This window comes from Podarcis melisellensis (assembly GCF_964234715.1).
Source record: "Podarcis melisellensis genome assembly, chromosome: 8".
In the NCBI taxonomy this organism is placed as follows: Eukaryota; Metazoa; Chordata; class Lepidosauria; order Squamata; family Lacertidae; genus Podarcis; species Podarcis melisellensis.
In genome coordinates, this window is record NC_138540.1 from 90,739,826 (window position 1) to 90,752,312 (window position 12,487).

Sequence of the window (12,487 nt, forward strand, 5' to 3'; positions counted from 1 at the left end):
ACCAGGGAACTGTAAATGCTTTCCTTTGTATGCATGAGAGACTATATTGGAGTGACAAGGGCATGCCTGGATCGCAGGTTCTACCTGTGACCACACCTTTTCTGTGATGCTTCTGGAAATGTATTATGGGAAACTCTTAAAAACTGATGTAACGGGGCTTTTGCCTGCTTCATCCTTGTGGTCGTGGGAAGTCTTGTTGCAACACGAAAGGTCAGGCCTACAGGCGGCTGTTTTGCTTCTGTCTCCTGGCTGAAGTCTCCAAGGTTCAGCAATTGTGGGGTGCTCCAATGACTCCCTTATACACCAGGGAGAGGCAATTCTAGAAAAGACTGGCGGTAGCCCCAAGGGGAAAAGCCCTCCCCACACCAGAAAAACCCTCCCTGCAGGAATATCAGCCCTGCTGGGAATACCGACCTGCTGCCCACGCCAAGCCTCCTATTGAGCTCATTCTTGCTCGTCCTGAAAAGGCGCTGCATTCGGGGTGAGATGTGAAAAGGAAAGACTTCATAACTGCACGCGGGAATCTCAAGGCGATCTCTCCGCGCCACTCGCTGCCCTAATGCGCGCGGGGGTCGCCGTCGCTTGGGGACGGAGCAGCTGTTTGGAAACAGCAGCCGGGTAGGGCTGAGAAAGGCGCTTTCCCCCTGGGTGCTCCGGGGGCAAATAAGCAGCGTCCCTGAGCATGGGCAGAGCGCCTCCCGCCTGGGCTTGGGCTGGCAGGGGCGCGCCGAGGCGCTTCCGCGTGGCGATCCGGGCCCCTCGGGGCGCTCGCTCCCTCCCTCCCCTGGGCGGTGCCGGCTGCCGCTGCTGCTGCCAGGTGCGACGGGAGGCGGGCGCGGCTCCGCCCGACGGGAGGGGCTTGGCCGGGCCGCCTAAGAGGCTGGCTCGCCGCGTCGCCGGGACAGGCGAGACGGAGTGGGGCGCGTGGCGGCCTCCCCCGCTCCCAGAGCCGCTTCCCGCAGTGCCCCGCCGCCGGCCGAGCGGGCAGGCAGGTGGCCCCGCCGTCGGGGCGGCCATGCGTCGCTGCGCCCTGCTGGCCGCCTTCGCGCTGGGCTACGTGGGCTACCTGCTGCTGGGCGCGCTCATCATCTCGGCGGTGGAGCGGCCCTACGAGAGCCGGCTGCGCGCCGAGCTGCGCGCTCTCAAGGCCGCCTTCCTGCGCGAGAGCCCCTGCCTGCCCGAGCCCGCCCTCGAAAGCTTCCTGGGCGCCGTCCTGAGTGCCAACCGCCACGGCGTGGCTCTGCTCCGCAACGGCTCGGCCGCCCCGTCCAACTGGGACTTCGCCTCCGCCTTCTTCTTCTCCAGCACCTTGATCACCACCGTCGGTGAGTCGCCGGGCGAGACGCGCGCCTCGCGGGCGGGGACCGGGTGCAGGCGCCTGGGGAGCCCGCCGCTCCGTCCCTTTGCGTCCCGGGGACTCCAGCCGGGGCCCCCAGGCTCCCTCCCCGCGGCGCCCCGACGCCGGTCCCCGCCAGGGCCGCCGGCGCGCAGAGCCGCTTTCCCTGCTCTGTTCCAAGGGGAAAGTTCTCTCTGCGCTTATCGCACGGCGCAGCCGCCGGCTTGTTTGCTCAGCTTCCGCAGAGTTCAGTGTGACTTACTCCCGAGTAAGCACGCACTGGAATAATGCATCCTGAAGTGAATTATCCTTCCAGCTAAAGGAACCTGGCAGTTTGGGGAGTGGGCGTCCATCCAAGTGCGAGGGCCAGCGGGGGGCGGGGGGCAGGATAAGGCAGGCTGTGGTCCTGGGCACAGAGCTGTAAAGTTGGAAGGGGCTCCAGAGGGGCATCTAGTCGACCCCTCTGCACTCTAGGAATCGCAGCTAAAGGAGGGGGGACTGGGGGAGTTTTTTGGGGGGGTCTCCTGCAGGATGGTGATGTGGCTTCCTGGTTTCCAGGTGGAAGTTTGTATGTGGGGCTTCTGACATGAAATAGAGGAAACCCCCCCCCCACCTGGCCACCCAGAGCCACATCCTGCTTCCAGGAGCTCAGTCCCAGGAGCAGCACCAGCTCTTCCTCCAAGATGTGGCCTCTGGGTGCCCCTTTCAAGAACCCTGTGGTGCTGGTCTTACCAAGCCAGCCAATGCCAGGACTCTAGCCCTGCTGGGGCAGTTGTGGGGCTGAACATGTGGCTTAAGACATGACCCCCCCCCCACCCTGCCAGCCTCTGCAGCTCAGCTTCCTTGTTCCTGCTTCCTCCAAGAGGCTCTGGTGGCCCCCCCTTTGCGGCTCACTGGTTTCTTCTTTTCCAGCGTTTCCTGCAAGCCAGCAAGGGAGAAGGTGGGGGTTGCAGAGGTTAACTGCAGCCAGCTGCGAGTGTTTGCCTGTGGGGCGGAGAGCCGGGCCCTCTCTGGCTACGCTCTGCCCAGGACTCGCCTGCCAGCGCAGCTTTCTGATCCAAGTTCCCTACATCCTGTTTTTATCCTGGTGGGTGTGGACACAACAAGGACTGAGTCACTCCCCAGCTGTACAGAAGTCCTGGACTGCAGAGCTAGGCCCAGTTCCTAGAGGGAGGGGGCTGGGGTGACATTTGGGAGGAGAAGCGCCCATCTCTTCCAGCACTCTGGGGAAGAAGGCTGCAAGCTGGACCACGCAGGGCGCAGTTGAACTGGGGAACTCCCTCCTGCAGCACTTTAAAAGAGGATTAGACAAAAGGGGCTCTTGATGGCTCCACAGCTGGAAGCACTGATGATGCATCAGAATCCTAGTTGCTGGAAGAGAGGGCTGCTCTCGCACTCGGATCTCATAACCTGCCTCCATCTGCTCAGCCACTGTGAGACCTGGAGGCTGGACTGGACGGGGACCCCTTTGGCCTGACCCAGCAGGCTCTCCTTGCCTCCTTCTCACCAGCAGTGACCCCACCTGGTTCCCCCAAGCAGCTGGCACTGGGGCCCTTTCCTGCCTCTGACTGCGGAGGGAGAGACAGGGCCAGCGGAGCGAGGAGCCATCGGTGTTGCCTCTCAGTTGGGACAGTTGAGTTGGGGTCCCTGCCTTGCAGGGGGTGGGACCAGAAGACCCTCGACAGCCTCCAGCGTCTCAGAGGCCAGGGGAAGCTGCGGCCTGCCCTTGGTTCCGGGAGGGGGAAATGCCGAGCATCATGGAAAGTGGCAGGCAGCATGTTCTCCGCAGGAAGTCAGTTGCCCTCCCTGCTCTCAGCGCATGCGGTGGCCTCCCTGTGCTGCTCTGCTCAACCGCAGAGACGTTGCCCCATCTCTGTGGGGATGCTGTAGAGCTGGGAAATGGGGAACCTCTCCTGGGCTTTGAGCAACTCCCCTGGGAGGGAGCTGGCCTCATTTTGGCCCCCAAGTGGCTTTAAAAGGTAAAGGTAAAGGGACCCCTGACCGTTAGGTCCAGTTGTGGACGACTCTGGGTTTGCAGCGCTCATCTTGCTTTACTGGCCGAGGGAGCCGGCGTACAGCTTCCGGGTCATGTGGCCAGCAGGACTAAGCCGCTTCTGGCGAACCAGAGCAGCGCACGGAAATGCCGTTTACCTTCCCGCCAGAGTGGTACCTATTTATCTACTTGCACTTTGACGTGCTTTCAAACTGCTAGGCTGGCAGGAGCAGGGACCGAGCAACGGGAGCTCACCCCGTCATGGGGATTCGAACTGCCAACCTTCTGATTAACAAGTCCTAGGCTCTGTGGTTTAACCCACAGCGCCACCCGCGTCCCTTTGGCTTTAAAAGAGGATCAGACAAATTCATAGAGGAGAAGGCGGAGGACTGTCAACGGCCAAGATGGCAATTGTCTCTTGGTCTCACTTGCCGGAAGCCGCAGGTGGGGAGAGGGCTGCTCTTGTGGCTTCCCATGAGGGGCATCTGGTTGGCCTCTGGGAGAGCAGGATGGGCCATGGGTCTGATCCAGCAGCCAGGCTCTTCTTATAGTCTTATGGAGCCTCCAGGTCCAGAGGCAGTCTATCTGGATTCCTGGATTCTTCGGGGTATTTGGCCACTGTGAAAAGATGGGCCATGGGTCTGATCCAGCAGCCAGCTTGCCTCTCCTTAAGTTCTTATTTTTGGATCCCTTTAATTAAGGGGGAAAGGCAAGGAAGGAGAGCAGACATGACAGAGATGATGCCTGAAGTGGGGAATGTGGGTCATCCTCGAACCCCACACAGGGGTCATCCGCTGCAGCTGAAAGTTTAGAGATTCAGGATGAGTGAAAGGAAAGACTTCTTTGCACACTTGGATTAGACAAATTGATTGGAGAACAGAACAGGGCTCTCAGTGGCTGAGAAACTTGAGGACGGCTCTGCTCATCTTCCCCTGGGAGGGGCAGGAGAGGCCTCTGTGCACCAGCAGCTGAGAAGCACCAGGGCTGTTGGGCCTTTGGTCTGATCTGGCAGCCCAGGCTGGGGACCTCAAGGATCATCTAGTCCAACCCTCTGCAATGCAGGAATTGCAGTTCAAGAATATCTGACAGGCTTCGAAACCTCCAGGGAAGGACAGCCACCGCTTTCCCCAGAAAATGGCCCTTTTTGTGCCTTTTCATGGTGAGAAAATTCCTGGTCTTTAAACCCTGCCATTGAATTTCTCTTAAGGGCCTCTTGCGATTGGAGTCTCCTTGGAGAGACTCTTCCAGGGAAAGAGGGAGGAACTGGCTGCCCATTCACGGGGCAGGGGCTTCCTGGTTGGCACAATGTGTGAATTGCTAAGATTGTGCTGTTATAATAATTGGGTTTCCCCAACCACTCTGGGCAGCACCCAACCAATTAAAAACAGAATAAAACAGCAAACATTAAAAACTTCCCTAAAAAGGCTGCCTTCAGATGTCTTCTAAACATCAGATAGTTCTTTATTTCTTTGACATCTGATGGGAGAATGTTCCACAGGGCGGGCGCCACCACCGAGAAGGCCCTCTGCCTGGTTCACTGTAACCTCACTTCTCACAGGGAGGGAACCACCAGAAGGCCCTCGGAGCTGGACCTCAGGGTCCGGGTGGAACGATGGGGGTGGAGACGCTCCTTCAGGGATACTGGGCCAAGGCCATTTAGAGCTTTAAAGGTCAGCACCAACACTTTGAATTGTGCTCGGAAACGTACTGGGAGCCAATGTAGGTCTTTGAGGACCGGTGTTATGTGGTCTCGGCGGCCACTCCCAGTCCCCAGTCTAGCTGCCACATTCTGGATTAATTGCAGTTTCCGGGTCACCTTCAAAGGTAGCCCCACGGAGAGCGCATTGCAGTAGTCCAAGTGGGAGATAACCAGAGCATGCACCACTCTGGCGAGACAGTCTGCAGGCAGGGAGGGTCTCATCCTGTGTACCAGATGGAGCTGGGAGACAGCTGCCCTGGACACCGAATGGACCTGCGCCTCCATGGGCAGCTGTGTGTCCAAAATGACTCTCCGCACCTGGTCCTTCAGGGACACACTTGCCCCGTTGAGGACCAGGGAGTCCCCCACACCTGTTGCTGGAGGCCGCCTGTCTTCAGCATCACTGATCAGAAGGATGGGTCACAGGTATTACTTAAAAACTAATAAATTAAGGTGTGGCCCCTTTGCAGGTATTTCTTGTGTGATGTGTGTGTTTGTGTGCATTTCAATGAACTGAATAGAATGAAAGTTTATGAGTCATTTGGGGCAAGGAGGCAAGAGAGGGAGGGTGTATGAACTTCTTAAAGTTGCTATTTTGACATTATGGTTTTATAGATTATAAATGCCTTATTGGTTTGTTAATCGTGTAATCTGACTTACGCTGTCATTGTGACATTTAGCCTGTTTTTTTTAGTTGCTGGTTTGTGAAATAGTGTTTCGTTTATCCGTTGATTCCATTTGTATACTGCCCTCATCTGTGGATCTTGGTGGTTCACAACAGAACAGTGCAAAATAATAATTTTTAAAAAATCATAAAAACAAGAACCCAAAACCCTGCACAAGCCCAAAAAGACAGAAGTGGAGTCTAGGTAGATTATGTTTTACTGATGATTTGCTAATTACATTATAGGATTTATGCTGTACTTTGAATCATATAATTGTAGAATTGGAAGGGAACCTCGGGGTCATCTAGTCCCACCCCCCACAATGCAGGAACCTCAGTTCTTCTCTGCTTGAAAAACCTCCAAGGAAGGAAAGTCAGCCACCTTCCCAGGGAGTCCGTTCCCCAGTTCAGCGGCTCTTTCTGTCAGTTGCCTGGAGCCTGGTGCTGAGAATGCCCTGGTTGCAGGTTCAATCCCCCTCTGGGACAGCTGCATATTCCTGCGTTGCTGCGGGTTGGGCTGGATGATAGCTGGGGGCCCCCTTCCAACTCTACAAATTCTGTGATTCTAAGAGATTTCTTTTTGAGGGCCTCCTGGATGCCAGCAAACCTTTGGCTCCTCTCCCCCTGGCAGCCTCGGCTCTATTTTCTTTGGCTAAAAATAGCCTCCTGCTTCAGCCGTTTGTTCCTCATATGATCGGCCTTTATCTCGCACATGTCAGCATCCTTTGTGCGCTGCTGGGAGGGGCAGCCTTTGCCAAAGCCCCCGAGCCTTTCCCCTGCTGTTGCTCTGGATCATGTGGCCGACCCAAGTCTGGAGGGCAGCTCAGCCTCCCTTGCCCCAAAGGGCCTGTTTACTGCATTTCTAGTTCACCTTTTCCCTCCAAGGAGCTCCAAGTGACATACATATGTCTCCCCCCCATCTCATTTAAACCGCACAACGACCCTGTGAGGTAGGTCAGGCTAAGAGGCAGGGACTGGACCCCAGGGTCGCCCAGTGAGCTTCATGGCTGAGGGGATTTGAACCCAGGTCTTTCCAAGGTCCTAGCTGGGGAAACCCAGCCAGATGGGCGGGGTATAAATAATAAATTTTCATTATTATTATTATTATTATTATTATTATTATTATTATTATTATTTATGACTAATGCATATCTGCCTTCTGTGGGGTGGCAAAGATCTGATCTGATCTGCCGAGGTCCTACCCCAGGACCCTGAGAAGCCACCCTCAGCCCCACTCGGCCCTTTCAATGATCATGTTCAAGGTCAGATATCCAAAGCGCCCTGTTCCCTTTAAATCAGGTATTCCCAAAGTGGGCAGTGGGATTACCTGGAGGTGGGGTTGCGAAGAGACAAGGGGGCGGCTGAAACCAAACCAAAGAAGAGTGTCAGTTTTCCCTTGCCTGGGTTGGAGGTCTTTAAGCAGAGGCTGGAGGGCGTCTTTTGAGCTGGGACTCCTGCCCTGCAGGGGGGCTGGACTAGAAGACCCTTGGGGGTCCCTGAAGGGTGCCCCTCCTTGCCCCCTCTGGGACTCCTCCTGCCAGCCCTTGCCCTTCTCTTCCCTCCCTCCCTGCAGGCTATGGCTACACCACGCCTCTCTCGGACGCGGGCAAGGCCTTCTGCATCTTCTACGCGCTGCTGGGCGTCCCCTTCACCATGCTGGTGCTCACGGCCACCGTCCAGCGCCTGCTGGGCACCTTCACCTCCGGCCCCCTGGAGTACCTGGCGCTGCGCTGGGGCCACAGCCGGCGGGCGCTCTCCTGCGGGCACCTCGTCTTGCTGGCGCTGGTGGTGCTGGCGGCCTTCTTCCTGATCCCGGCCGCCATCTTCAGTGCCCTGGAGGAGTCCTGGAGCTTCCTGGACGCCTTCTACTTCTGCTTCATCTCCCTCTGCACCATCGGCCTGGGCGACTACGTCCCCGGGGAGCAGCCCGGCCAGCGCCTCCGCTCCCTCTACAAGGTCTCCATCACCGGTGAGCAGCTCTGCGCCAGATGAGGGCAAGGCAGGCAGCGGGGGTGAGCAGGGCCGGGTTGAGGTTTGACCCTCAGCTCCTGAAGGGAATGGGGCCCTTGATATGTCCAGCTGTCCTTTGCCAACAACAAATCATCACTGGGTTTTTGGGGTGTTGAATACAGTCATACCTCGGGTTACAGGCGCTTCAGGTTGTGTGTTTTTGGGTTGTGCACAGCACCAAACCTGGAAGTATCAGAATGGGTTACTTCCGGGTTTCGGCCCTCGCACATGCACAAAAGCACCAAATAGTGCTTTGTGCATGCGCAGAAGCACCTAATCGCGACCAGCCCGTGCGCAGACGCGGCACTGCGGGTTGCGAACGTGCCTCCCGCACGGATCACGTCCGCAAACCGAGCATCCACTGTATATGGTCATTGATGGACCTCATGGGTATCTCAAGCCCTTTGCGCACGTTGCCCTGCAACCAGTCCATGCAGATTGCAGGCACCCTAGATATAGAAAGGAGCAAACCAGGGATATTTTGGGGAGCAGGCAAGCAGGCGGCGCCCAGGACTGGCATCCTAGGAGCCGACACAACACAAAACACAGTTGCTGGATGTAGGTTTTGTTTGACTTTTTTTTTACTTTATATTTTGGAAATGTACATCTAGTTGTTTTTTTCCCTTTAATTTTTTGGGGGGCCCTAAGCTATAGCTTGTTGAGCTGATACCTAAATCTTGCCCTGGGGGTGAGGATAGTTACAACTGCGGGACTCCCTGCTGCAGGAGCTGGCCATGGCCACTGACTTGGATCCCTTTGAAAGAGAAGTGGGCCAATTCCTGGAGCAGAGCTGGATCCCAGTCAGGATGGCTTTGCTCTGCCGTGCTTCTGAATATCAGTCGCTGGAAACGGCAGGAGGGGAGAGAGAGGGGCTCATGGTCTGCTTTTCCCACTGAGGCACCTGGACTCTGGGACAGGTGGATCCTTGGGTCTGATATAGTAGGTTCTCCTTGCGGAGCCGCCATGCCCAGGGGCAGTCTACCTCTGAAACGGGGAACGACAGTCCTCTTGCGCTTCCCACCAGGGCAAGGGGTTTGCCACAGCATCCAGAAGCTGGTGCTGGTCTTTGGGGGGGAAGGCGGGGGTCCGCAGCCTTGGCCGGAGGAAGCCCCAAAGCAGTGGGTGGGCCGACGGGCGCTTCTGCCTTGCGCAGCCCTTGTGGGGAGGGGGGCGCTGGTTCCGCCTGCCCCGCCCTGCTACCCCCTCTTTCTTTCCCCCCAGTTTACCTCCTGCTGGGGCTGATGGCCATGCTGCTGCTCCTGCAGACCTTCCACCGTCTGGCCGAGCTGCACGGCCTCTCCGACCTGGTCTTGCTCCCCCGGGAGCAGCCCTGCCAGGAAGACCACCAGCGCATCCTGGACGAGCCCCCGCCTCCCCCGGAGCCCCGCCAGGCGGAAAAGACCCCCGTGCAGCCCAGCCCGGGGGGGCAGGCCAACTACTCCTCCATCAACAGATGACCAAGCGGCAGAGAGAGGGGTGCGGGGATTCCCCGCAGAGCCCCCTTTCCGGGGGGGTGCCTGTTTTACTCCCCTGCCACCTCATATGCTGAGCCTCTGCCCATGTACGAAGCTTCCTTCTCCTTGGCCCTGTGCTCTTGGTGGGGGGGAGGAGAAAGCCCCTCTCTGTGGGCTCTCTCAACAAGACTCCGGCTGCTTCCTCTGGGCTTCCAGATTCACATTTCTTGGGTAGTGATTTTATTTGAAAAAGAACAAAGAATGACGTTGGAACTCACGGACACTTGATTCCACACAGGGATACGAGATTCTGCAGCTGGGGGTGGGCCTCTCTCATGTCCCCCACCCCAGAGGGCACAGGCTCTGTTGCTCCCCCCCCCTTGCCTGAGGGTGCTAGGATTTTCCCCTGAGCAGATCTAACAAGGCCCCTCAGTGGGCAATGGGTCGCCCCTCGCCCTGCCCCCCCATGGGTGGGACGGGCTTGCTTTCCACCCTTGCCTCCCCCCACAACCTGCAGAGAGCAGCTGCTGGGTTTTAATTTAAACTACCAAACAGGGGCTTCCACCTTGCAGAACCTCATCTCCAGCCAGGACCACCTTTGCAAGAGCTGAGCTGCTGCCGTCGGAGGGGACACTGGCCACAAACACGACTGAAAATGGAGCCGGGGGGGGGGGAGCATGTTTTGGGGTGGGAGGGAGATGGGGGTCAACTTGCCAATATGAAGTGCCTTTTTTCCTCTTTTGCTTTTAATGTACACTTTAATACTTTGTGGAATGAATGGAGAATATTTAAACGGATGGGTCTGGCTTCTGTGCCCTTCAGGGCAGTTAGCGGACGGGGGGGGCAGGTTGGAGTCACACACACAAGCCCCAAAAGACACACAGACACAACCCCCCCGGCTGATTTGAGAGCAGGAGACCTCGCAGGCAGCGAAGGGAGAAAGGGCACCCACAAGTTGCCCTGCAGGCCTTCGTTGCCCCCCAGCCCTGGAACTGGCTCTTTTCTGCCCCCCCAACCTAAAACCACCCCCTGCCCTCTCCCCTCCCTGCCCCACCTCCCTTCCCAAGAGACACCCACTCCGCCGCCTTTTGTAGAAAACCTTTATTGTTCTAGTAACAGCAGTGAGGGGGGGCGATGCCCTAGGAGCTCCCATCTTGGGGCGGGCGAGGGGGGCGGCCTAAGCCAGGCAAGTGGGGGGCTGGCCCTTGTTGCCTCGGGGTGTGGGGGGGGATGTCTGGATCTCCTCGGAAGGATGTGGGGCTGGGGGGGGGGGTTTGAAGCCCTTCTCTGCCAGTTCTGGAAGACCAAGGGGGCACATGCACCCAGTTGGGAATGTATTTTTCCAAAACCAACCCCCGGGGGGGTTCTTCTCCCCACCCTCATTGCAGCTTTGGGATAGGGTGGGGGGCACTTACCCCACATCCCAACGGGGGGGTGGCATCCCACCCAGCAAGGCACCCTGGCTTTCTTTGGCAAACAGACTGGGTTGCCTGGGGGGCACCAGAGAATTTGGCCCAGGCGGACTCTGGGGCGAGATCTGCAAGGCTCCAGCATCTAAAGGTCCAGGAGGCTGGGGGGGTGTGTGGAAAAGAGGGCGCAGGGCCTCGCGCAGAGTGCAGAAATAGCCGCCGTGCCGCCCCCCCCCCAGCTGGTGAGGAAAATGGCCTGGCCTTTACAAAAGCATCTCCCAAAGCAAAAGAGTAATGGGGCAAATCCAGTGGGGCAGAGTGGAGGCTGTTTAAACTGGGGGTGGGGGACAAAAAGCTCAGTTTGCTGAATGCCACCCCCCCTTCCCAAGGCAGGTTCTTTTTTGACTACAAGTATTTCCTCAAGGACGGGGGATTAAATCCTATTTTGCGACTTCTGCGCTGATGCAGCAGGCCAAGCTGGGAGTGGACAAGAGCTGCTTCCCCCCCCCCCCCAATATAAGTGCATTTCCAGGCCGCCTCCTCTGGGTCTCCCTGGGTGAGGAGCCTCCATTTGCTGGTGGGGGGGGAGAGGACTTTGTCCCGGGCCGCCCCTCCCCTCCCAGTCTATACAGGTAAATAAATACTTTTCCCCAGCCTCTTCCTCCCCTCTTGCTCAGGCTCGACTGCGGGGGGCAGGGACGCAGCGGGGGGGCTGGCCAGCGGGCACGGTGCCGCGGGGGCACAGGCAGCGGTAGGAGCCCTCCATGTTGAGGCAGCGCCCCCCCGGGCAGAGGTGCTCCGACTCGCCACACTCGTCGACATCTGCGGAAGAGGGAGAGAGAGACGAAACCTTGGCGCGGGCAAAGGGGCAGAGGCAAGTGGGGAGTTGGGTTGGGCTGGATGGCACTTGGGGGTCCCACCCCCAGGCGCGCCAGGAGGGCGGGGCGGGGGGCAAACTCACCCAGGCAGGCCATGCGGGCAGGGTCCAGGCGGTAGCCCTCGTGGCAGTCGCAGGTGAATCCGTCGCCAACGCGGATGCAGCGCCCGTTCTCGCAGCCGCTCAGGATCCCACACTCCTCGGCCAGGAGACCCCCAAATCCCTCAAAGGGGCCTGGGGGGGCAAGAGGAAGAGGAAATGTGCCCAGGTCTGGTCTCCTCCCCACAAGAAGGATTTTGTAGAGTTAGGAAAGGGCCACGCAAAGGATCCAGCTTAGGAAAAAGCAGTGCTTTTTTCTGGGGGTACACAGGGGTACGCATATCCCAAAACATTTTGTGAATCTTTGTACTTTTGTCCACTTACTGTACAGTGGTACCTCTGGAAATGGATGGGATCCATTCCAGAGCCCCGTTCGCATCCAGAAGCAAATGTAACTAACGTTGGTACGTCTGCACACGCACGTGTTGCTTTTCGCCGCTTCTGCGCATGCACGCGACGTCATTTTGAGCATCTGCACATGCGCGAGCGGTGAAACCCAGAAGTAACGCGCTCTGTTACTTCCGGGTTGCCGCGGAGCGTAACTTGAACGTGCTCAACATGAAACATATTCTACCCAAGGTATGACTGTGCAGTCCTACCTCATGTTACATTTGCTTCAGGTTGAGCGTTTCTAGGTTGCGTCCTGCGGCGACCCGGAAGTACCGGAAGGGGTTACTTCCAGGTTTCGCTGCTCGTGCATACGCAGACGCGCAAAATGACGTCACGTGCATGCGCAGAAGCAGTGAATCGCGGCACGCGGAGACACGGGTTGCATTCTACTCATGTTGCGAACGGGCCTCCGGAACGGATCCTCTTCGCAATCAGAGGTACCACTGTATTTCTTTATTTTTCCTGATTTGGACTATAAAACGGTGGTTTTCTCGAGTCAAAATGAAAGTACCCCTAAGCATTTTTAAGCAAAAAAAAAAAAAGCACTGGGGAAAAA

General features: G+C 57.6%; 2 protein-coding genes across 4 annotated transcripts in view; one reads left to right on the forward strand and one right to left on the reverse strand.

Moving 5' to 3' along the window:
• Positions 1–949: 949 nt before the first annotated feature.
• On the forward strand, positions 950–9,949 carry KCNK6 (potassium two pore domain channel subfamily K member 6). Its single transcript, XM_081922312.1, has 3 exons — positions 950–1,325; positions 7,266–7,661; positions 8,924–9,949. The coding sequence occupies exons 1-3, from the start codon at positions 1,016–1,018 to the stop codon at positions 9,157–9,159; spliced, it is 942 nt and encodes a 313-aa protein (XP_081778438.1). The 5' UTR covers positions 950–1,015; the 3' UTR covers positions 9,160–9,949.
• Positions 9,950–10,242: 293 nt separating this feature from the next.
• LTBP4 (latent transforming growth factor beta binding protein 4) overlaps positions 10,243–12,487 on the reverse strand; it is a 60,150-nt gene continuing 57,905 nt past the window's right edge. For all 3 annotated transcript variants that reach the window (XM_081921899.1, XM_081921898.1, XM_081921897.1), the window contains 2 exons: positions 11,527–11,676; positions 10,243–11,387 (listed from right to left, as the gene is read on the reverse strand). In XM_081921899.1, coding sequence (XP_081778025.1) covers positions 11,239–11,387; positions 11,527–11,676 — 299 coding nt within the window. In that variant the 3' untranslated portion in view covers positions 10,243–11,238. The remainder of the gene's footprint in view (positions 11,388–11,526; positions 11,677–12,487) is intronic.